General features: G+C 43.8%; 8 protein-coding genes and 1 non-coding gene across 9 annotated transcripts; 6 read left to right on the forward strand and 3 right to left on the reverse strand.

The window, feature by feature from the left end:
- Positions 1-8: 8 nt before the first annotated feature.
- On the reverse strand, positions 9-4,244 carry GEA2 (Arf family guanine nucleotide exchange factor GEA2; the record flags this gene model as incomplete). The annotated part of the gene is made up of 1 exon (XM_037285282.1): positions 9-4,244. The coding sequence occupies one exon, from the start codon at positions 4,242-4,244 to the stop codon at positions 9-11; it is 4,236 nt and encodes a 1,411-aa protein (XP_037141178.1).
- A 235-nt stretch (positions 4,245-4,479) lies between these two features.
- CPR7 (peptidylprolyl isomerase CPR7) lies at positions 4,480-5,667 on the forward strand (the record flags this gene model as incomplete). The annotated part of the gene is made up of 1 exon (XM_037285283.1): positions 4,480-5,667. The coding sequence occupies one exon, from the start codon at positions 4,480-4,482 to the stop codon at positions 5,665-5,667; it is 1,188 nt and encodes a 395-aa protein (XP_037141179.1).
- Positions 5,668-5,706: 39 nt separating this feature from the next.
- RAV1 (Rav1p) lies at positions 5,707-9,735 on the reverse strand (the record flags this gene model as incomplete). The annotated part of the gene is made up of 1 exon (XM_037285284.1): positions 5,707-9,735. One exon carries the CDS (start codon positions 9,733-9,735, stop codon positions 5,707-5,709), a length of 4,029 nt encoding a protein of 1,342 aa, XP_037141180.1.
- A 348-nt stretch (positions 9,736-10,083) lies between these two features.
- Positions 10,084-10,410, forward strand: PET191 (Pet191p; the record flags this gene model as incomplete). Its single annotated transcript, XM_037285285.1, has 1 exon — positions 10,084-10,410. The coding sequence occupies one exon, from the start codon at positions 10,084-10,086 to the stop codon at positions 10,408-10,410; it is 327 nt and encodes a 108-aa protein (XP_037141181.1).
- Positions 10,411-11,112: 702 nt separating this feature from the next.
- On the forward strand, positions 11,113-11,222 carry HG536_0Gtrna7P. Its single transcript has 2 exons — positions 11,113-11,149; positions 11,186-11,222. It is a non-coding gene; the product is annotated as a tRNA-Pro (tRNA).
- Positions 11,223-11,394: 172 nt separating this feature from the next.
- RAD26 (DNA-dependent ATPase RAD26) lies at positions 11,395-14,577 on the forward strand (the record flags this gene model as incomplete). Its single annotated transcript, XM_037285286.1, has 1 exon — positions 11,395-14,577. One exon carries the CDS (start codon positions 11,395-11,397, stop codon positions 14,575-14,577), a length of 3,183 nt encoding a protein of 1,060 aa, XP_037141182.1.
- A 192-nt stretch (positions 14,578-14,769) lies between these two features.
- HG536_0G03710 (uncharacterized protein) lies at positions 14,770-16,752 on the forward strand (the record flags this gene model as incomplete). Its single annotated transcript, XM_037285287.1, has 1 exon — positions 14,770-16,752. The coding sequence occupies one exon, from the start codon at positions 14,770-14,772 to the stop codon at positions 16,750-16,752; it is 1,983 nt and encodes a 660-aa protein (XP_037141183.1).
- Positions 16,753-16,912: 160 nt separating this feature from the next.
- RIP1 (ubiquinol--cytochrome-c reductase catalytic subunit RIP1) lies at positions 16,913-17,566 on the reverse strand (the record flags this gene model as incomplete). The annotated part of the gene is made up of 1 exon (XM_037285288.1): positions 16,913-17,566. The coding sequence occupies one exon, from the start codon at positions 17,564-17,566 to the stop codon at positions 16,913-16,915; it is 654 nt and encodes a 217-aa protein (XP_037141184.1).
- A 2,159-nt stretch (positions 17,567-19,725) lies between these two features.
- Positions 19,726-23,025, forward strand: MLO127 (Mlo127p; the record flags this gene model as incomplete). Its single annotated transcript, XM_037285289.1, has 1 exon — positions 19,726-23,025. The coding sequence occupies one exon, from the start codon at positions 19,726-19,728 to the stop codon at positions 23,023-23,025; it is 3,300 nt and encodes a 1,099-aa protein (XP_037141185.1).
- Positions 23,026-23,556: the final 531 nt, after the last annotated feature.

A 23,556-nucleotide genomic window follows, 5' to 3' on the forward strand; every position in this document is an offset into this window, starting at 1 on the left:
AGGACGAATCAAGCTTCGCTCACATGTTCGTTTACTTCCTGTGATGAAGAGTTCTCTTCCTGCGAAAATTCCTTTTCTATCTTCTTCTTCTCGGTTATTAGTTCCTGCAGCTGCTTCTCGACCGCGGGCATGTCAACGAACTTGTTGTAAACGTTCAGAACTTTCAGGAAGGTCTGATTTGTCGCTAGTTTATTCCTCAAACAGTGCAAATAAAATATCGAAATAACTGCGAGAATTTCCGGTATTGGAACGTTGTTCTCTTGTCTTGTAGCGTTGGATTCCAGCAGGGGTAACAGCCCGCCATCTATTACTTCTTCTGCGGTGGTTATTTCTTCAGATGGGAAGTGGATTCTCTCCGTTATTGCCACACCGAGTGTCTTCAGTGAATAGGAGCGTATCTGCTGGCATGGGTTCAAACATTGGTGAGAAAGAGCCTGAATGAGTGCTATTGTCTCGCTTTTCGTAAGTCTTAATGTAGTCACTTCTTCATCGAGTAAAAGGCTGGTTAGATTAATCGACTTCAAAGACAGTTCAACGACGTCTTGATAAGGATTTTCTTTGTCCACTTTTTGTCCTTTGCGAACCAGACGATCGTACTCCTGTTCCCATTTACTTCCGATGGCACCAGCAGATGAGATTTCATCCAGAAGGCCTAAAATCCACATGAAATTTTTCTCGGTCAAATCACCGTCTGATTTTAAAAGACATCGTTCTAGAAATTGATAAATTTCCTTGGTATGCCTTCTTATGGCGGCCAGGGATCTGAGAAGTTTCCAAAACCCGGCATCCTTCAAGATATGCTTCCGATTTTGTCCATTTTCGGTCAGCCCCAGAATTCCATGCAAAACCTCACTCCCAGCATCTCCGGCGAAGTACTTCTGAGTAAAGACTTCATTCTTCCCCAACAGATCTTTGTTAATTAATTCTAGGAGAGGTGAATGACATTCATCAACAGCCGAGAGAAGAAGCATCCTGTAGGAGGCCAATCTCATCACCGCTGCTTTTGATAACGTAACTGATTGTGATAGCGCGGTAACCCGATCCAACAATATGGATGCCACATCCTCACCAAGGTTGTGAATATGCAATAGGGCAACAGATAGCTCAACGAGGAAGAGCATCTCGCTTTCGAAAAATCGACCGTTTTCCGATGATATATCTTTTTTTATAGAGCTCAACAAAACCTTCACTAGATTTGCTGCGATATTCGTCTCGTTGCGGAAAACAGAAGAGGCGACATCAGTAGATGCAATGCATTGAATGGCTTTGATGGAAGCATCTATCTCTTCTTCCGTAGGCTCCTCATCTCCTTTCAGATATGACGCGAACGCTGAAAGTAGACCCTTGTTTTCTCTGGCTTTCTTGATTGAGATCTCAGGTTCGGGTCTCCTCAAGCTGCCAAGTTTCAGTCTTTGCTGTATTTCGGGAAAAACGTCTGGGCTGATCAATAAGTTCTCATAAAGTACTAATATCACCTGAACAATTTTCGACCACAATTCATCATTGATGACACCAGGACTATTCTTTCTGCGAAGTATACGGAATAACACTACCAGACAAAGCTGACCTTTGAAAGACCTTCCCAATCTAACGGATTCTGTGCTTACCACAATACTGGTATTGCAGTCTTCCATCGCTATCTCCACCAGCGGAATTTCATCAGCATCTGATGATTGTCTCTTGGCAGTAGAAGCTGCAGGAACTAAAGTCGTCAGCTCGGATATCCTGCCAAGTATATCGTTATACAGGCCTTTGATATTGAAAAACGATGCAATGTAAGAGCACTTGTCAATACTCGTAAGCATTCGAGTGGAGATGTGGTCATCGGAGGCAACCTGGAATATTTTGAAAAGAGTTTTAGCAATAGAGCTTCCGACCTGCTTGAAAATAGCTTTATCAAAATGTGCCAATTCTTCAGGACTTAATCCCTCGATTGCGCTGGTTGAATCTTTGGCGATCTCTGTCAAGACTGTCGCTGAAGAGATCAGATTATTCCAAGCATCCTCGAACCATCTGTCATTTCCATGGTGTTCTTCTGGCATTACGATCTCCTTATCACGTATCGAAGAGTATATTCTCTCCAGGTACCACGTTGGGAAGTCCTTCTGGTTGTAGCAACCCTTTAAGTTGCCTGAATAATCTTCGTAAGACATATGCTCTTTAACCTGCGGATTATGCAGATCTGTATTAAGCATGATTATGGAATAGCTCAAGATGAAGACGGAATCGGCATCAGGTTGTACCGCCCTCACGTCATCTGTAGCTTCATTATTAATCTCGTTTGAATCATAACTCTGACACTCCACATATCTGGCGGAAAACGCTTCTATTATTCTTTCAATCTGCTGCGACTCACCAGGTAAACGAAACTTTGTCAACAAAATTCTGATGGCTTCGTCCACCCTCAAGCCTTTGAAATCAAAAAGATCGATAAACTTTCGCAGCAGAGTTGCTTTCGTTGGATCACAAAGTAAAAGACCGATCGTTTTCTTGTTCATCCGACTGTTATTCTCGAATAAGAAGCCTGAAATAGCTTCCTCCGTATTGGACTTGATAAAACCCTTCTCAATTAGGAGGGGAATTCCTTTTTTAGGTTTGTCATTAAAAATTGTAGCGCATTTAATGAACTCCTTTTTACGTTCCCGCTGTTCAAGTAAGTGGATGCTGGCATCTCCGGAGAGGAATATCTCCCTGTTCACACTTTGCAGGTGATCATACATTTCATCAATAAAATATACGAGACCTTCCAAGCAAATGGGTGGTACACTGTCCGTGGTTGTGAGTGCTGCTTCCGGTAGGGCCAGCTTTGTCAGGGAATTCAGGAATTGAATTGACAAATCTGCTCTGTCGAGGTTGCAATCAAAAGTAATGAAAGTTGACGTAAAAAAACATGGGAAGCGAGTCCAAAGAATGGAGATTTGTTCGATGAGTAGCTCTTTCACAGCAGCGGGCCTCTCTTTCGCTTCATTGTTACTTTGACTGGCTGATTGTGAAAGAATTGTAAATATACGCGTCAAAGTCAGCTCAACTTGCATCTGTAAATGGTTCCCCAGAATTATCACAAGCGTAGTGAATAGCTGGAGAGCAGCCTGGAGCAGCGACAGCTTGTTGCTATTCTGTATGATGAAAAGGACATACTTGCAAATCGGATCAGAAATGAGGCTGAAAAGACGGGGATGCAGGGGAAATATATCGCCGGCCAGCTCAACTGCGGTATTTATCAAGTTTAAACCAAAGATTCTGGCAGAATTTGTGTGCTTTGTCTGGTTTTCAGGAACTATCAAAGACAGTAGTAGGTTCAAATATTGCTTTATCACTGGTAGTCCATATTTAGGATCTGTAATGCGAGTTGCTTTAATCTCCGTCGGGTCAAGCTTAGAAATGTCAGCGTTCGCACTCGGTAGGCTCTGATCTTCTTTGGTATCATGATCACTAGTTGCATCATCCTTTCCCGCAGTCGTGCCAATCACATCGTCCTGAAGCTCATTGTTGGCGTAACTCTCATCATTAATGTATTTTTGAGCCAGGTTGGTGGGGTCTATATGCTTCAATTTGCTGAAAATTTGCACCGTTATAGCGATCATAGTCGACTCCGCAGCTCTTCTCAGCACTTCGCTTCTCCGCTTATTGCAAGCCAACGACAAAATCGTCTGTAGAACATCATACATGATAGCGTCAGACAGCAAGTCACCGCAGCGCGACTGGATAATTGTCTGTAAAAGAATGACCACTTTCAAAAGAACCGAATCATCGGATAGCTGCTCGGAACCCTCAAACCTGCAATGAGTAAGCGAATTGACAGTCTCGTGATAGGCGGCTCTATGGTTGAGTGAAGATTCATTAATGACATTCAGCGTCAGAAACTTCTGCAACGAATCCAGTGCCAGCGAGGTTATGTACCCCGACACCGAGCTGGTGCTAATAACAAGCAGAAAAGGTTGCAACAGAGTCAAAGAGTCGATATTTTCAAGTCCCTGCGCCTTATTCAGCATTAAACGCAACTGAATAAACCCCGATAATAATGGATCATTACTTCTGTTTGCCGAAAGATTATTAAACGTACTAACCAGCGACTCATCCTGATTGCTGAATATATCACTTCCACCGCCCAGCAGTGCTGCAACACCTGATTGCGATGTATATTTTGAGTATTTTCGCATCGCTGACGAAAGATTTATGCATTCCTTGATCACAATGGTCACCGGATCGACCGCTGCCGCACTTCCCGGGCTATCAAGATTCATTCTGACCTGCCAATTCAATTCAATGAGCCTCTAATCCTCAGTTATATCGCAGATCAACGCTCTATCGAGACCCAAGGTTTTGTATCTTGTAAGTCGTCCAAGTTTCTTTAACATAGGAGGCCGGGTAAATTGAAAAATTATTGACAAGCATCGATGCCAAGTAGCGATGAGCTAAAGGCCAAAGGCGTCGAAGATAGCTGCTTCTGATCTGAATATATTGTCCGAGTCGGTTACAATGGGGCAGCTCTTGCAAACTTACCTCGATATCGCCATTGATGGGAAAAAAATTGGCCGGATTGTGTGCCAATTGCGCGAAGACAAGGCGCCAAAGGCAGCGCGAAACTTCTACGCATTGTGTGTCGGCGAAAGGCCTAATGGGAGCGCTAATGAGCTTTCGTACAAGGGTAATTACTTCCACCGTGTGATCAAGAACTTCATGATACAGTGCGGCGACATTACACATTGCTCCGGTGACTTCAGTAAGTCCGACGATGCTGGCAAGGGCGGTTGCTCGATTTATGCCACTAACGAAGAGCTCGAGCGCTCTGGGGACGAAAATTCCAATGCGGGTTGCTTAGGAAACTTTGAAGACGAGAATCTTGGGGAGTTTACTGAGCCATTCCTTCTGGCGATGGCGAACACTGGGTCACAAAATACCAACAGCTCGCAGTTTTTTATCACCACGTATCCATCACCGCATTTGAACGGGAAGCATTCGATTTTCGGGAAAGTCATTCATGGCAAATCTGTCGTACGGACTATCGAACGTTGCAAGATCGATTCGGATGGCTTCCCTGAATTATGCATAAGGATCGAAGACTGTGGCAAATGGGATGAGTCCTGTGGAGTTCCACTTTTCAATGCATCTAACGATCCTATTGGAGGCGATATTTATGAAGAGTATCCGGAAGACACGGAAGGTATTGATTCGGAGGACTTTACTGCAGCGTATGAGGCTGCTGACACAATCAAGCAATCTGGAACTCTACTGTACAAAAAGAAAGATTTCCAGAACTCTTATTTCAAGTATATCAAGGCGCTGCGATACATTAACGAGTATATTCCTGATATGGATGTGGATAAAGGCAACAACGTCAAGTTTACTGCGTTAAAAGTGAAGCTTTACCTCAATCTATCTCTCGTGCTGTACAACTTGAGAAGGTATGACGACGCTATAACTTATGCCACGTATCTGTTGGACATGGAGGATGTTCCAGAGTTGGATCGTGCCAAGGCGTTTTATAGAAGAGGGAACTCTTACCTCATGAAGAATAACCTAGAGAGCGCCCGATCGAACTTCCAGATGTGCAAAGAAAACAATCCAAATGATACGGCTATAATACACAAGATTGAGTATGTAGATGATCTGCTGGAGAGAAGAAAGGAAAAGACGAAGAAAAGCTTGGGAAAGTTTTTTTCCTGAGCTTGTCACATTCCTTGTTAAGACCTCGCAGTTGGATCCCTACATGAAGTCGTCAAGCAAGCTTCTTGGAGCGTTTTTGGCCGGCTTGGCATCAATTTGCAACATGTCTTTGACACCATCCGTTGATGATTCAGTTCCACGAGAATTTAAGCGGTATTCATTCAAAATACTCTGAGATGCAGTGGATGCAGAATTCGAATTGGATGATGAAAAGTCATCCAAAAGATTTCTCGGGCTGCTTTGATTGGTTGACGGTGTCATAAAATCATCGAGTAAATTCCTTGTCTCGGTCGCTGATGAAACGTTATCTGAGCGCGGACCAGTGTTCTTGAATGTGGAATCGCTGTCTAGAAATTTATCGAACAAACTCGGTCTAACCAATTCTGTCTTGGTCGGTTCATTTGCGATAGAAGTTATGGTAAAGCCTGCCTCGTCCACTTTCGGTGACTGAAAACCGTTCTCGTGGCTCTGATTGTCTTTGATGAACTCCCAGTTCTTTGTCAGAGACAAAGCTAAATATTCACACCCCATTCGTTTCAGAATGTCAGTTACTCTGAGAACTGAGCTATACTCGAGTCTGTTTTCGATTTCCAAAGATCCCATAAAGTAATTGATGTTTCTTTTCCGCAAATGACTGTAAAGAATCAGTAATGCTGGATCCTCGACTAAAAAAGACCTTTTGATGCATATTTCTTCATTCACAAGCTCCGCATTCTCCTCTAAATCGATTGGTTGAGTCACCAAAGCCTTTATCGCCATATGCTGTTTCCGCAACTTCCAATAAATGAAACTTGTCATCCACCTATCATTCTGAATGATAGCCTCAGGTAAGACTTGTTTGGATAGTAAGCCTCCCAGGGCTGGTCCATTGTCGCCTTCATAGACTCTACACACCGCGATGGCTAAGTCCATGTCTTTCACTTGCTTGTATAATACATTTGCAGCATCTTCCAAGGATTTGGCAAGTAAGAAAAAACATGCCGCATCCATGAACCGATGTTTACTCATTAAAACAAATGCATTTTTCAGAGCCGCGCTTCTCCATCTCGGTTGACTAAAGTCGTTACTCAAAAATTTCAGCATCTTCTGCTGCTCAGGATGACCGAAAGACATCTTCCATAGACTTATAAGTATTTGTTTTCTCTTTAATGCCAAATAAAAAATCGCACATCTACTTGGATCTCTGGTTTCGTTCTTTGAGAACTCATATTTGGCGATCTGCTCAAATAAATTGAGCAAGTCACTCTCTCTGGACCAGTATGCTACTTTGAACTCTCGTGCCTTCTCCCAAGAAACCATGTTACTTCCGCAGATTGCCATCAACAGCTCCTTGCTATCTGAGTGCAGTGCCCATGCTACATCTCTCATAAGCAACTCTTTTTGGGTGTTCTTGTGGGACATAAATAGTTTGACTCCAAGTAAAAATCTTATCCCATTATAGTCTACCACTGATTCGTTTTCCATAATATCATTAAGAGCTCCGATGACAGTTATGATGGTAATCTGTTGGTGCCGTGTGAGGTAAGGTAAGGTAACCTTCGTCAGTTGCTCTGTCAGAGCCGCTGAAACTTTTGCATTGTACTCTGGAAACGGATCTGGAAAAACAGTCTCAGGGTAGTCCCGGTCGTGATAAATCAAAAACTTATCACTTTCTATGTGAAGATTAGAGCTTAAGTTGATTAAATCTTCTGATCCGAAGTTAAACTTTCTTAATTCTAAGAAAAGTCTTAGCAAAATTTCCTTCGTCAGCTGAAGCTTGTTTGCGAATAGGGCTTGAATTAGGAACTGCGGGTGATAAACCGGTAGTGGACCATTTAAAACACTGCTCAGATGAAGTATATCGTTCGATAAAATCTTTCTCGAGCCGATTGAGTGATGGGTGAATGGATCATTTTGATCAAAGTACTTATCTTTGACGTAAAATTGATTGCCAGAAGCTACAACAAAGGTTCCATCCTTCAACCAAATTGAGTCACCTATATCATGATCTGTGTGCGCTGTGATGTCGATCTTCTCGATCGGGAGATAGCTTGGGTTGTGATTTGTGTAGTCGTATCTTAGCTGCGTGTACAAAAGTGCGTACGACTTGAAACCGATCGACACTATGCTTTGACCGAAAGCCGTGCTTGTCCAATCAATATCCTCTATGATGTCGTCAAAACACTCCTCGTATTCCAAAACGCCTCTTTTCATATCCCATAAAGAAAGTTTCCCGCCGGTAGAGTCTGCTATACACAGCTTACCAGTGGATGAACCTCGAATGAGAGCGATATTTTCGATCCCAGTGTTTACTTCGAAATCCTTGATCCACTTAATCTTTTGAGCTTCACTGTCCACTAACGCTTTATATGTTGTGATTACACCTTTTTCTGTTGTTAAAGTTATTAACGGCCTATTGCTGTAAAATTGGCTGTGAACTGGGTCGATCGTAGAGACACGATAAATCCGCTCGGTTACAATGTTCAGTCTTTCAGACTGAATTTCTTCTATTCCTGTGGCAAAGGAGACTTTGAAAGCTTTCACGGTACCATCACGGTAAATCAATGCAATAAAGTGTCTTTCATGATTATGCCTCTGTTCGGGTGTGTTTAACATCAATACTGGTTCACCAAGTTCGGGAATGAAGGGCAATTCATACTCTGCTTTCAGTAGTGATCTCTTCTTTTCGTCTCGATCGCGGGGACAGTGCCACGCTTGTATTTTTGAGTTCTCTAAAAGACAAATGACCAATTGACCTTTCTCGTGTATAATAGCCAGCTTGATGGGCTTCTTTGTGTTTATGATATTCGTCAGTTGCAGTGAAGCACTGTCTTTCTTGTTTGGACGCCATACGCAATTCTCAGAAAACCTGGAAATCGTAAGCATTGCTTCACCGTCACTGCTCCGCACAAGTCGCTGAACAGATTTGTTGTGGCCTGTCAGTTTATTCTGTAACTCACCAATTTCTGAGTGCTCATTATCAAACAGATGTCTCACGTTGAACACCGATTGTCTGATTACACCTCGAAGATCGTGAACGACTACTGACATCATTTCGCTGGAACTGTCGTAAGGTTGCGCTTCGGCGAAGTAGACAAAGTCCGGATCATTGACGAAAGAAGCACATCTTACTTGCTTAGACGGCAGTTGGTTCCTTCCCATAGGCCTTGGTGGACAAACTGACAGCCCTGTCAACATGATTACATCGAAGCGACCTTCCGGAGATCCAAGAAGAGCTAAATCGCATTCCTCATCAATACCTTTTAATTTCGGTAGGCCTTTGCCCAGACACTTTCGCAGGATCCAGTTATCAATTAAAAGACAGTATTTCTGCTCGCTGCTTAGTTGTAAAGAACCCCATTGCTGGACTGTGCGATTTGAGTCCGTCTCGTAACATGACCACACACGTAGCCTTTTATCGGTGCAAAGAATATATATGACTTGCAGCTCGTCAAACTCTCTATCATTGCACTTTGGGCCTGACTTCTTCCACCTTATTGTTGTGACTGGAGCCGCATGCGGAAGCAGTGTCAAGTTGAATATATCCTGTTCTCCACTGATAGAGATTCGCCTCCAAAGTTTCACTGTAGAATCATATTTCCCAAAACTTGCAATCAGTTGAGAGTTCTCTGAAACCTTACATTGGTAGACCGGCCTTGGCTGTCTCTTATTCCATAGAAGCAGTGGTTTGTACTCCCCAAATTCGTCTCTGAGCTTCCAAAATGACAGATAGTTTGAACCTATTGCAATCTCGTTAGAATCACCCCAACATAAGGAATTCACCCTAGTATCGTCGTGAAATATCTGGCAACAGAATTCCCATTTCGGGGTCTTCATAACCTGATAAATTGGCTTGTAAACATTAACAGTTTTTCCAACAGCGACAGCTATGAAACCATTAGCCGGATTGATGTCCACCGCTATCCCATCCTCTTCGAGATAGATTGTTTGCAGCCGGCTAAATTGATTCGAGAGCAATATCACATTGTTTCCCGAGCAGTAGGCGAATACGATCTGCTCTTGCCATCGGACCTGGCAGGTTGACCCTTGCGTATCATTTGGCCGCCCTGGAAGGAATCTGAGTGACATTTTCTGACTCTCTAGCTATTTCCTGCGGCGTTACGATACTGCAGATGTGATGATTTGATGCGATGTAGACAAAGACCCAGCAAAGGCGACGCTAACAGCTAAGCTTCCACAAAATACTAGAGATTCCTAGGATGCTCCAACATGGAACACAAACCACCAGCGAAAATGCCTCGAATTGATTAATGCCAACCTTTGATGCTAGCTTGGTCTACCAGCACTAAGTAGCAGGTTCTTGCAACGTACAAAGGTACACCGTTATAAGAGCTTATGGCTATAACCACGAAGACTGTGTATCTTTGATTGAGTAGTAGTAGTAACTCCTTAAGCAAGCAGTAGTTGGATTGTGATATGGGTGCTAGCTGCAAGGATCAAAAGAAGGCTGTGGCCGTCTGCCTACAGAGGTCGCCCTGTGTTATGATTGAAAGAAATACACCTCAGAGATGCATAGATGACCCTAATCTGAATAAAGACCTTCCGGAGCTCTGTATTGCCCAGATGAAGGCATTCTTGGATTGTAAGAGGGGGATGGTGGACATGACGAAGAGGTTCACTGGCAATGCACCGCTTTCAACTGGAAGATACGACCAGCAGTACGAGAATCTGTGCTCCGGAAAGTTCAACCCCAGAGAGGAGATGCAAAAACTCAACCTGTTAGACAGTAGCAACAGGGAGTAGTATGGCACGAGCGAGTTCAGCAAGTTTCCTGCCAGAGGCAACCGCTTCTAGGCTCATGTATATATTTCTGATGTTTTAATGTTAACGCAACGCTATCCTTCGTGAGCTGAGCTGGATTGTCACTTGGGTGATGCCTAATCTGGATCGAGGCGCTAATCAGCATGTTATCGTTCAGGCTATCAGATCCCAGCTGAGGAATAGCCTGCCGCTGCTTAACAATCTAATGAGATGACCACAACGACCAGAAGAGAAACAACACTAGTCTTCTACGTCTTACGCCGGCGGGCACAATTCATCAAGAGACGCCGGATTTTCAATACGAGAGAGCTGAATAATTTATCAACACAGTACACAGAGTGAAGTGCTGGATAATTTGCCGTAATCTGGCAAACATCATGCCGCTGGCGTGACATAGAACGCTTGTTGTTGCCATCTCATAAATTAGCTTAAAACTCAATGTGGCATATCTGCCCGCGATCTAGCGCTTTATTTTCTCGAAGGATCAGTTTTAGAAGTTCTTACTATAAAAATTGATTGTAATCTATTAATGACGAGATTGAAGAGACGACCGAGGAACTCAGCAAGGAATACTCATATAAGTAGGCTTCATGAACTGGCAATAGATGAAGGTAGGATGAGTCAGGTGTTTCGGAGATTCAACTATCATAATTTTGAAGCGAATAAAGACCACACTTCATACGAGGGCGTGTGGTCTAGTGGTATGATTCTCGCTTTGGGCGAATCTTCGGAACACCGGGGATGAAAACATACAAGCATGCGAGAGGCCCTGGGTTCAATTCCCAGCTCGCCCCATTTTTTTTAATTTATCGCTTGTTATAGCTCAACGTTATGGTATAATACACTTTATGATCTTCTGAATAATACTCATGGGGATCATGAGTGAAGCATCCTAGCAGCTCGAAGCCGATTCAGTTTTGTCATTCCAGAGTTTTGGGCTCTTCCTTCAATACGTACGTACGGGCTATGGATGGTAAGGACGCTGATCTGCAGGATTTGGGTGTTGATGTCTTAGATCAAAGTTCCCTTGAAAAGAAGATAGAGAAGAATGCTGAGTCCTTGATAACTCAGCAACTCCTTGAACAGGAGCAGAAACGGTTAGAAAGAGCAAAGAATGCTCTAGATAAATGCAAGCTGAAGAGAGACCTGATACGAAGAAGGCTTAATAATGCAACTAGAATCTCGGTAAAATTAAAACTGCGGCAGGATATCGAGGAAATCGAGAATGAAGAACTACCACCTCTAATTACTGATGTCAGAGACATTCAAAAGCGAATTGTGGAACTGAAGACGCCGAATATTAGACTTGATGTTAAGAGAGATAACCAAGAGAGAAGACCTGATGAGACAGAAAAGGATTTTTTGATTAGAACAGGTGAAATCACAGCGTTTGGATCCAAGACTGGTTTCACACTGGACAAAGGTCAAGATGATCACAAAGACTCGTGGTTCTCAGTCAAAAAGGAAGAGAGCCATGACTTTGCTATGGCCAATGAGCAGATGGTGGAGAACATATTGGGAGAATCCCCGGACGAAAACAATCAAGAAAGTGAGGAATATGTAGATGATGAGCTGCATGAAGACGACCTTCTTGACACTGAGGAACCGGAGATTACTTCAAGACCAGGAGAGGCGAGAGATGACGGCGATGAGCTATATTACCAACACAGGTTAAGACGATGGATCAGGCAGCGCTCAAGTGGGCGCACTCACGACCCCCAGCCAGACCTGCCGGAATGGCTCAAAGCTCATCCAAGCATTTCTGATGCCAAACTGAATGATGAATTTAAAGTACCCGGAGATGTCTTTTCGTTGCTATTCAACTACCAGAGGACCTGTGTTCAGTGGTTATATGAGTTGTTCCAACAAAAATGTGGGGGTATAATTGGAGACGAGATGGGCCTGGGGAAAACGATTCAGGTAATAGCTTTCTTAGCTGGGTTACATCATTCAAATCTACTGGACGGACCTGTTCTTGTAGTATGTCCGGCAACTGTGATGAAACAGTGGTGCAATGAGCTCCACCACTGGTGGCCTCCATTGCGAACGATCATTTTACATTCCATTGGGTCTGGCATGGACAACAAGAAAAAAATAGACGAGGGGGATCTCGAGGAATTGATAATGTCGTCCGACCCAACCCAAGTCTCATATGAGGACTATAAAAATTCTGCCAAAATTAAAAGTCATCTGGAATCGACGAGTAACCTGCAGTCATTGGTGGACAAAGTTGTTAGCGACGGACACGTCGTGATAACAACCTACGTCGGTTTGAGAGTTCATAGAGATATCCTACTCAACGTAGATTGGGGCTACGCGATCCTGGATGAGGGGCATAAAATTAGGAACCCAGATGCTGACATATCCTTGACATGTAAGAAACTCAAGACTCATAATCGGATAATTTTGTCAGGTACGCCCATTCAAAATAACTTAAACGAACTATGGTCGCTTTTTGACTTCATTTTTCCAGGTAAACTGGGCACTCTGCCTGTCTTTCAGCAGCAGTTCGTTCAGCCGATAAGCACGGGGGGTTATGCCAATGCAACCAATGTTCAGGTGCAAACGGGGTACAAATGTGCCGTCGCCTTGCGGGATCTCATCTCACCCTATTTGCTTCGACGGGTAAAGGCCGATGTAGCGAAAGATTTACCGGAAAAGAAGGAGATGGTATTATTCTGTAAGCTAACTCAATTTCAACGTAGAAAATATCTGGAATTTTTACACTCGAAGGAGTTGGACCAAATTAAAACAGGTAAAAGGCAAGTCTTATTTGGGATCGACATCTTAAGGAAAATCTGCAATCATCCTGATCTGCTCGACAGGGAAGAGAAAAGACACCAGGCAGCGTATGGGGATCCTAGGAGATCTGGTAAAATGCAGGTTGTAAAGCAATTATTGCTTCTATGGAAAAAGCAGCATCACAAGGCACTACTTTTTACTCAATCCAGACAGATGTTGGATATCCTCGAAGAGTTCATCTCATTTAAAGACGAGTCTCTGTCCAGCTTAAAGTTCCTTAGAATGGATGGGACTACTAATATCTCCGTAAGGCAATCGCTTGTGGATGAGTTTAACAATGGCGAATATGATGTTTTTCTATTGACAACAAGAGTTGGTGGCCTAGGAGTGAATCTCACGGGAGCAAACAGAATCATAATTTTCGATCCGGATTGGAATCCTTCCACTGATATGCAGGCCCGTGAGAGGGCTTGGAGGATAGGACAGAAACGTGAGGTGTCCATATACCGATTAATGGTAGCCGGTTCAATTGAAGAAAAGATATATCATCGTCAAATTTTTAAACAATTTCTAACGAATAAAATATTGAGTGATCCAAAACAAAAGAGATTCTTTAAAGTGAATGAATTGCATGATTTGTTCTCCTTGGGAGGCGAAGACGGTCATGCCATAGAAGAACTAGATGAAGAAGTGCAGAAACATACAAATGAATTGAGGCACTCAAAAACTCAAGAGAGTGACGACTTTGAGCAGGTCGTAAGCATGGCAGGCGTCTCGAAACTCGAAAGCTTTTACAGCGGGAAGGAGAAGAAGGAGAAGTCGCAAACGGAAGATGATAGATTAATCGAAGGCCTTCTCGGAGACAATAATTTGCAAGATGCCATGACACACGAAGCGCTAGTTCATTCTCATTCAAATGCTTCAAAGGTTATTGTTGAGAAAGAGGCTGCAAAAGCTGCGGAAGGTGCTCTCAATGCTTTGAGAAAATCCAGAAGGGAAACCAAAAAGTACTCAATAGATACACCAACATGGACAGGTAAGTTTGGACAGGCCGGAAAAGTAAGAAAGAAAACAGGTAATGTGAAATCGCAAAAAATGACAGGCTCATCAGCGATCCTAGCCAATATGCGTGCGGCTCAGCAACAAGCGAAGAAATCGCCATTGCAGCATGATGAGCTCAAGCAAACTGACTCAGCTGACAGCGAGCGCATTTTGGGAACGATCGAACGTTATTTATCTGAGTGCCCTGGCTACTTTGCATCGTCCTTGGATATCATAGGTCACATAGGAGTTCCGTTAAAGGACAAAGATGAAATTATAAGAGTTCGTGCATTACTGAAGAGCATCGCCACTTTTGACAGGATTAAGAAAGGATGGATTCTAAATGAAGAGTTCAGAAGTGATTGATTATACTGATTATACTGGTTGTTGGTGTATGGGCGTTTTTGACACCAATTGAACTTTGTGTCACAAAATACTTCTAATATTATAGGAAGTTGTTCGACAGCTCAGCAGCTTACTTCAGATGTCTGGTGCATTTTAGCAGCTTTCAAGTCGTTATTCATAAGCGGTTATCCCTGCGTCTCAAATTCTATTAGCATGGGTGCCAAAAGGCATAAAAATCTCATACTATGTTTCGATGGAACGCGTGAGAATTTTGGACCTCATCCAATATCCAATGTATTGAAGCTTTATCAGATGCTGAAGAATGACGATGATAAAATCCAGATGTGTTATTATCAGTCAGGCATAGGTACCGAAGCAGATTTCGATCCCGTGGTTGATATTAGAAGGAAATTGACTTTATCTCACCTGCAAAACATCACTGATGCGATGTTTGCTTCCAGTCTTGAGCATCATATTGTGACGGGTTATATTTTTTTAATGGAAAACTACGAGGCAGGAGATCAAATATTTATGTTTGGCTTCTCACGCGGGGCTTTCATTGCCAGAGCATTGGCAGGCATGTTAGAGCGAGTTGGTCTTCTAAATCGAGGGCTAACCGGAATGGTAAGCATGGCATGGAGAATATACGAGAAATGGGAATTTTCTGAACAACCTGGTCAACCGGATTACTCCAGCACACTGGCAGATGAATTCAAAAGAACCTTCTCTCGGAGCTATGAAGTTCGCATCCATTTTCAAGGTTTATGGGATTCCGTTAACTCGGTAGGTATTTTGCGCGATAAGCTGTTTCCTTGTACGCAAAGGAGCGCGATTGTGGACCACGTAAGGCACGCAGTCTCTCTTGATGAAAGAAGGGGCAAATACAAGCAGCAATTATTTGCGCCGTATCCCATGTTAAACCAGCCTGCCAGCGAGAATGACAGCCAATCGCATTGTAATTCGCTTCCATCTTTGGCTAGCGATTCCGCGCTGCAAATGGATCATGCATACTCTGCTCCTAGTCTTCTTTGCTCCACCGGTGGGGAGACTCAGATCAGCGGTCCACAAGATCCTAAACAGACTACCAGTGGGCAGATATCCTGCCTGAATACTGCGCGAAGGGCGTTCATAAACAATTCTTGTTCATCCAGTGAGGTTTCAAATATTGACGCTGAGAATCAAGATGAATTTGAAAGCAGAAACCGCTCAACTGACACGAGAACGGGTGTGAGCCCAGATTTGATCGAGAAATGGTTTCCCGGTGATCATTCAGATATTGGAGGCGGTTGGGGGGCTGATTGCTCAACCAGAGAAGATTTATCGAATTTGTCTATCCGCTGGATGATTGCTGAAGCGTTTAAACATGGAGTGAAGTTCAAACCTGGCTCAGTCACCTCTTTCGCTTCAAAGCATACGAATATAGGCTCATTGTTCTCGACAATACATGACAGGCTTAGTTTCAACCAAGGGATTAAACTCACAGCGCTGGATGAAGAAGATATTGAAAAACCATATATTGCAACTAGCTCTCAGATAGGTTCTTCTGCTGTAAGCTGGTTTGGAAAGATTTTGATAGATCTTCGTGAAATGAGAAAGACAGAATCTTTAACTGATGAAGAGGCTGCTCGAGAGTCTTATAGTGCAAAGTGCCAAGGCATAGGCAAATTCGAGACTTTCTTATGGTGGGTCCTAGAGTTTATCCCTATCGGCCTAAGGATAGAAACCCAGGCGGGAAAATGGGAAAATGTTTATAACCCCAACCTTGGCCGGCATAGATATGTACCGCTCAATGGTGACCTGCATTGGTCAGTATTTTGGCGCATCAAGTATGATCAGAGGTATCGGCCCTCAAACTTACCCAGCTATGCAAGAGAACTACTCAGAGAGTTCGAGGGCCTTGAGTTGAAGACAGACCCGGTTACGAATATAAACACCAGAGCCTTGCCCCTTGATACATATCCGGCAACCAAGGTAGGTGCTACCAATACCACGCTAAGCCGTGAGCGATATCAAGATGCTCAGACCTTGATGCAGTCGCTGCTACCTGCGGAAGACCTAGCCATGATTGTCACTAAACAGAGCGCCAAGAGTCGCTATCTAGCCATGAGGAAGCGATTTGTCCGCTGGGCGGCAACGTGTTGGCAAGAGTTTCCAGATGATCTCAGTGAATTGCTGCAGAAAAATCCTGGCGTTTAAATTGCATCTTCATTTTTGAATATATATGTATATGAATCAGACGTTGAAAGTTTGACCAGAGACGAATGTAATAAATAGATATATAGGCAGAAGGATAACATGCTCGCGTTTCTCGTTCACTCAAAATTTAGCATTTTTCAATAAGTGCATTCATACTTGTTTAACCAACAATTAGTTTTGACTTACCATCTTCGAATTCATATTGTGGGATTTCCAGGTTCAATGGAGCTGGACCTTTTCTAATTCTACCAGAGATATCATAATGAGAACCGTGACAAGGACAGAACCAACCACCGAAATCACCTGCCTCACCAATAGGCACGCAGCCCAGGTGCGTACAGATACCCAACATGATCAGCCATTCTGGGTCCTTGACTCTGTCGGAGTCGGCTTGAGGGTCTTTTAGAGCAGACATGTCGACCTGGTTAGCCTCTTGAATTTCATGTGCAGTTCTGTGTCTAATGAACACCGGTTTACCTTGCCATTTGACAACGACGTTCTTGCCCTCTGGGATAGCAGCCAAGTTGACTTCAACCTTGGCCATGGCCAAGACATCTGCGGATGCAGACATGGAGGAGACAAAAGTCTCAACAGTCGACTTGGCACCTGCAGAGGATAGAAGTCCTAGCGAGCCGACCATGAAGTAGGCGAAAGAACGGCTTTTGTCAGCGTTGACATCGTCTTGGACAGCATCACCAAAATTTGGAGTTCTGTAAGTAGACTTGGCAGCGATGCTCGACGATGAAAGCAATCGCGTTTGAGTCTTGCACATAGACTTCAAAGAAGTTCTCACCGAGTTTCTTAGAGAAAACATGACAAGCTTTGTACTATCTTGGAGGTTTCTGTTAAAGATGTGCTGATATCCTTGCGGCAGAAAATTGTAAAATATTAGAAGGAGCTTTTAAATCCACTTGCAGAAACTGTATCCTGATAAAAGCTCTAGTCTGAGCCTACCCTTACCGAAATGAGTGTTGTCTTCAGTCCGCTAAACCTCTTCGAGGCTTACGCTAGCTGATGGTTAATACTAAGCTGTACGCTATTCAGACCCAACCGATAAATTTTCATGCGATCTTCTCCGGCACTTTCTGAGCAATGCCAGCTATTCCCACAAATACTAAGCTCTGATTGGGCGCCGTCTGGATTTAATCACGTGATGGCAGTTTAGAACTAGTCACGTGACTCATAGCTCAAATTGCGAATCCAAAGCCTGAAGACAGAGCGGCTAGCAACCTCCATCAGCATGAGGTATCCGGAGGCCTCTTTGGCGTAGCTTGATCCAGCAGGTGCGGTGTTCCCATGTGTGTCTTCTCATTGAAAATCAAAATTGGTGTTAGTCTCGGCGGCCGCCCGTTTGGAACATGAAACCAATGGCTCAGTAGCAGATGATGATAATGTGCTGCTCGCCGAGGCTTTTGCGGGCCTCTAATATGCGGTTTTGGCTGAGAGTTTGGTTTTGAAAGTTGTTTGTAACCGCGCATGAGCTAGCCGCCCAGATCATTAATAAATGGCGGCTCGCGTCATACGAAGCAGAGTGCTATATTAGACAAGACTACTAGCGCCAGGTGAGATCAAACGATTCTGGCTCAGTTAGCTCCAGCGTAGTTTCCCTTGGTTTAGCTAGGGTACCGCAGATTTCGATGGAGTATGTCTAGAGCCGCAGATGGCTTTCGCTGCCATTTGGGTCTGCCTTAGGTCGGGAAAAATGGATCTGAGCTGGCGTAAGGGAAAGAACCTTTTCCCGCATTTTAGTTTGAATGCAACATCTAGCTCACTAGAGCCAGTCTTGCGCCCCCATCATTATTCATATGGTTTACGGCAACGTACAGTAGTGCCATCGCTGCTCGCGCGGTGTGTAGCACAGTAAATGAAATGCCTTACAGCATTATGTTGTCGTCATGAGCGCCACGTTTCAGATAAATGCATAATGGCCACTAGGAGTCATCGTGGTAAATCGAACAGGTACACTAGAAACAATTTGCTGTAACGACGCAGGCTCACCATCTCCACTTGCTTTTAAAATCAGCTGTATTCGAAGCTACCCGTGCAGTATTTGATTTACAGAACAAAAGTGCATCTGTTACCCAGGACGTTTGCAATGAGGCAAACTGTGGCCTTCGGCAGATATTTCATCCAGTCCGATCGTGCCGCTTTCTCATGGAGATGGCCTTTGCTGAAGAAACCATTGTTACTGGAAATCAAGTCCAGCTGCACATCGCGCGACCTGGCACACAAACCACGAATCTTCTTGAGCCAAATAGTTCATATAGTTGTTCGTACGCTTGGTAGGTACGCTTCTATTGCTCCCATACATTAAGATCATCGATACCTTTTTCTGTCCACGAACTTCAAGAGCCCGATGAGACAGACGGCCTGGCCAAGTATCAGGCCTTCTGCTCTAACTTGTAGTTCTCATTGCAGCCGGAATGGATAACGACGCTTCTGCTCCTGTTTTGTGAACCTCGTAACCGGCATTCATCCAGCCTCATCACAACCAATTTCGAACTAAGTAAGGTCTGTAGCAATCGTACACTTCCAGTCGGCTGTTTCGTCCTCCTTTGGCAGCTCCTAACGATGTACAACATAGCCTTCTCTAGCAAGATCTATTAAACTGAGCCATGAGGGAAAGCGTCTGCACAAGACAGCACTTGCGCTCGATATCTTGCCACAGAAGCATTTTCGGTTGTACCCGCAAGCTGGCGTATGACCAGTTACTTTGGTAGTTCATTCTTGTTTGCAATCAGCATGATCGCTCTCGGTTCAACAACTCATTAGCAGTAAGAGTAAAGCTCTCAACAGGACCTTTCATACCACGAGTAGCAACCATTACATGAGCTGAGTAGTGTTTATTGGTAGCATTGTCAATGATGGGCAGTTAGCAGCTCTGTTAGCAGTCATAGAAGACGGATTGGAACTGTGAAGTTTGAACAGACACACTCTAAGTACATCATATGCTCCATAAAGGACTTAATGTGAATGTTGGATACAATCAATGAGACACATTGGATCATTGATGTGCTTCTCCTTGGCCGGCGCAATCTGTTGATTGTGGAACCGAGACGTTTCCTTAGAGGGGTTTACTCTGATGCGATGAAATGGGATGACATGGAGGTTATCAAGGTCAGTGACGACCCTACACGCCCTCAGAGCAATAATGTAGCAGCATCACTCTTTTGGGATCCCCTGTTGGACCGAGAGTTCATCTTCCTGCTTAAGGATTCTGGCACTCTGGAGATACTGGACAGTGAATTAGGAATCGTTGATGTTTGTGAGACTGGAATGGAACAAGAGGCCAGAAGCAGATTCCTGATCACGGACCCGACAAGTGGGAAGGTTTTTGTGAATTTGACAGATAACGCAATTTACTCGCTGGACATCCGCAGAACGAATGACAGCATTCGTTTTGTCAAGGATGGCGGGCCTCCAAGATGTTTCTATGAGACTTCTGGTGAGATTTTGTTCTACGAAGCAGTATGGCACATTGATCTGGAATCAGGCGGGGACTTTATTACCATTGCTGTGCTTGTCGATACTTATGTGCAGTCTGGGCTGTCTTTTGAAGTGATTCGGCAGACGCAGAAAGGCTTGCGAAGCAAGAAAGGCGAATGGGAATCTCTCATTGAACTTACTCGTTTGGTGGACTTGGCAGATCCTTCGAGCGATGCTGTGGCTCCCGCGGCTTTGAAGACAGTGCCTAATGTTGGATTCTTTCTCTTTGCATCTAATTGCACCATTTTCTTCGACCTACCGCCTGGTTCACGCAATAGCATCAGTGGCTCCAAAGTTACCAATTATACCTTATGCAATGGGCTTCAATCAGATGTGTTGAATGAAGCCCAGCAGAAGACCCTTCGCCTTCAGCGCAAAGTTATCTTGAAACAAGGCGCTAAGGGATTGGAGTTTACTGTGTTTACAAACAGTCGATATGCTTTCAGCGCCAGGCTGGATCTAATTTTCGAGCATCCGGAAGAGTATATAGATGAATGGGGTGAGCTAACGGTGGAATGCGCAGCAATATTGCCAGCTGAGGCTGCAGAAGGTTTCAACAATTCTGTTATGAATGTAATCACAATTAATCCTTCCACCGCACTGATATGGAGTCGTCGAACGGGTATCACGTTCATCAACTTGACGACAATGTGCCAAATCCACTCACTGGAATTTTCACAGCCTTCGTCCTTATATGCTGGAACTATGGGCTATGATATCAGTAGGCTAATTGCATGCTGCGGTTTTGACGGAGGTGAGGGCTATATCCAGAGTATATCTTATGGTTACAAAAAGCTGCTTTTGCACAAGACAGACATCATCACTTTAAAAGAGAACGTTCTTAGCGTATGGCTGACGAAGGATGATTTGTGGTGGAAAACTGAGAGCGGGCTACTTATGAGTAAGTACACTATTGCTGAATCGAATCCCGAAGTTTCTTACGTCACCTGGAGCGGTCAGAAATTAAGCACCGTTGAGTCAGTGCTGGTGTCAGTTAACATTTGGGATGACGACGATGGTAACTTCGTTTGGTTGAACGGGGACGGTGTGATCAACTGGAGTATGAGCCATCGATCAGTAAAAATAGCGTCCGGTAAAATACCACTAGATGCACAATTACAATTGGCCTGTATGAAGAATCCTAATGGTTCATACTTTACAGTAGTTAATGTCGAAAACAAAATGACTTTGGTGAGCGATGAAACCGTAACTACCACGAGAGATCTGGGATCCGGCTTGGAGTCTTCTTCGGTATGCGATCTTTTCATCATCCCTGGCCCCGAGTTGCGACATATGTTGATCGGAACTACCGACGGAAGTATTAAACTGTTCGATTTGCAGACTTTTCGAGTTCAAGCGACATTAAGGGTAGGTTCTAAGAAACTTCGTTTCTGCGGGATTCCTAAGAGCCGTTTCATTTTTGCATATACCGAGGAAGATCTCATACTGGTAGAGATTGATCGCATAGAGGGCTACAATATCAGTAAGGTACATTTTACATCCACGATCAATTTTATGAGTGCCAGAAATATCGGGGAGATATACATTTTTGACAAAAAGGGCTTGATATCTTGTTTTGAGATGCCGAGTACGATCGACGAGCCTACTGAGATTAGAGAGTGCTTGATTGTTCCTTCGGATTGCCCAACAAAATTCATTTCGTTTGGGTGTTCGAATAGGTTGATTGTTGCTAGCTCGATGCGCACTACATACAATGCTGCTCAATGTGCTAATAGCTATTCAAGTTGCTTACTGCTTTTTGATATTGAATCTCAGGAACAATTGTTTTCGTACGACCTCTCGGATAGGTATCCTCAGGCAATAATCTCGGATATAGTAGCAATACCATATGAAGGACCTCATGTTAATGGAGCGCCGCTTCGGAAGGAACTTCTTTATGCAAAGCGATTAACACTCAGCAGATGCTTTCTGGTCGCGCTAAATTTTGAAAACGCAGAAGATGATACCCTTGATAACCTATTGCTATTCTCCATTGATGAAAATAAATGTACCTTAGATTTTCATTGCAGTCTGAAGATTCACTGGGTTATTACAGCGTTAAGCAACTACCACGCCAACACGTTCGTTGTTTCCGGTGAATGTTTGCAGATCTTCACAATCGATTACCTTTTACAGGAGAACGCATTCAGGATTTCGCAGGCCTCTAATTCGGTACCTGTCTTTGGCTATCCCATAAAAGTCCTGGGCAAGATTCCTAACATCATATCATCCACGATGGAGGAAGGCTCAAAATCTACAGAGAGAAGTACGACAGCCCTTGTGGTGAACCTGCTCGAGGGATTACAAGAATACAGTGTATCATCGGGGCAGGTCAGTGCCTTGCACTCCTCCAATAGGCCTACCACTTATCAGATCAAACCTGCTTCCGGGCCACGAAAGAGGGTTCCATTTTTGCTAAATTCTACAGAAAGTAACCGGGCCATTATCGACTGTGCTTTGGTACTCTATGATCAAGTGTTTTGGATTGCGGTAGCTTATTCTGACTGCAGTTTAGAAGTTTATTGCATTGAAAGCGGCAAAGACGGGATCCAATTACTGAATAGAATGGCACACATAAAATTGGACTGCCAAATAACTGCTCTTACCACCTTTGGACGGACTAAGCAAGAGAGACCTGCTGGCTCAGAAAATCTTGACCATATGTTCAGTTTGTCAAAACCCAGTGGGGCTCAACTGTTTTGTGTTTCGACAGTTAGAGGTGGCATTTACACATTAGAGGAATCCCGTCTCCGACTTTGGTTGGATACGCAAGATGATATGTGTTGAGCTAAACTGAGCGGACTGACTAGCATTTCAGCCCTGCAACTACAATAATTCAGACTATGAGTTGGGCTGACTATCTTGAAATCTACTGTGGCAGAGTGCAGTATTTTTTTTTTGGACATCTTTGGTCAAGGAACCTACTAGTGTGGTAATGTTCTCGCTTCACAACAACCTCCGGCTAATCATAGCGTGGTTCCTAGTAGAAACCTGCCCTCGGCGACCCGAGGTAAAGTATATACCTATAACTGTAGACTTAATAGTAGCATAACTTACAGATAGGAATCCCAAATTTTATAGATTGAGAGCCGCAAAGGAATTATATTGGAAGTACGCTCCAGTTCAGCTAAACTCTACAATGAATTTGGCTCTTGATGCCGCTATAAGGCAGCTCAGAATTTCAGCCGGATCAATAAAGATAAGTTCATAAAAGTTAAAAGTACCATAGTATAAAGTAGCCATAAATGTCTACGAAATCGTCACGCCAAAAACATCGTTAAGATACTACGGATGACAGTTGTGACCTTGTCGAGGCTG

The sequence above is a fragment of the Torulaspora globosa genome, chromosome 7 (assembly GCF_014133895.1).
Source record: "Torulaspora globosa chromosome 7, complete sequence".
Classification (NCBI taxonomy): Eukaryota; Fungi; Ascomycota; class Saccharomycetes; order Saccharomycetales; family Saccharomycetaceae; genus Torulaspora; species Torulaspora globosa.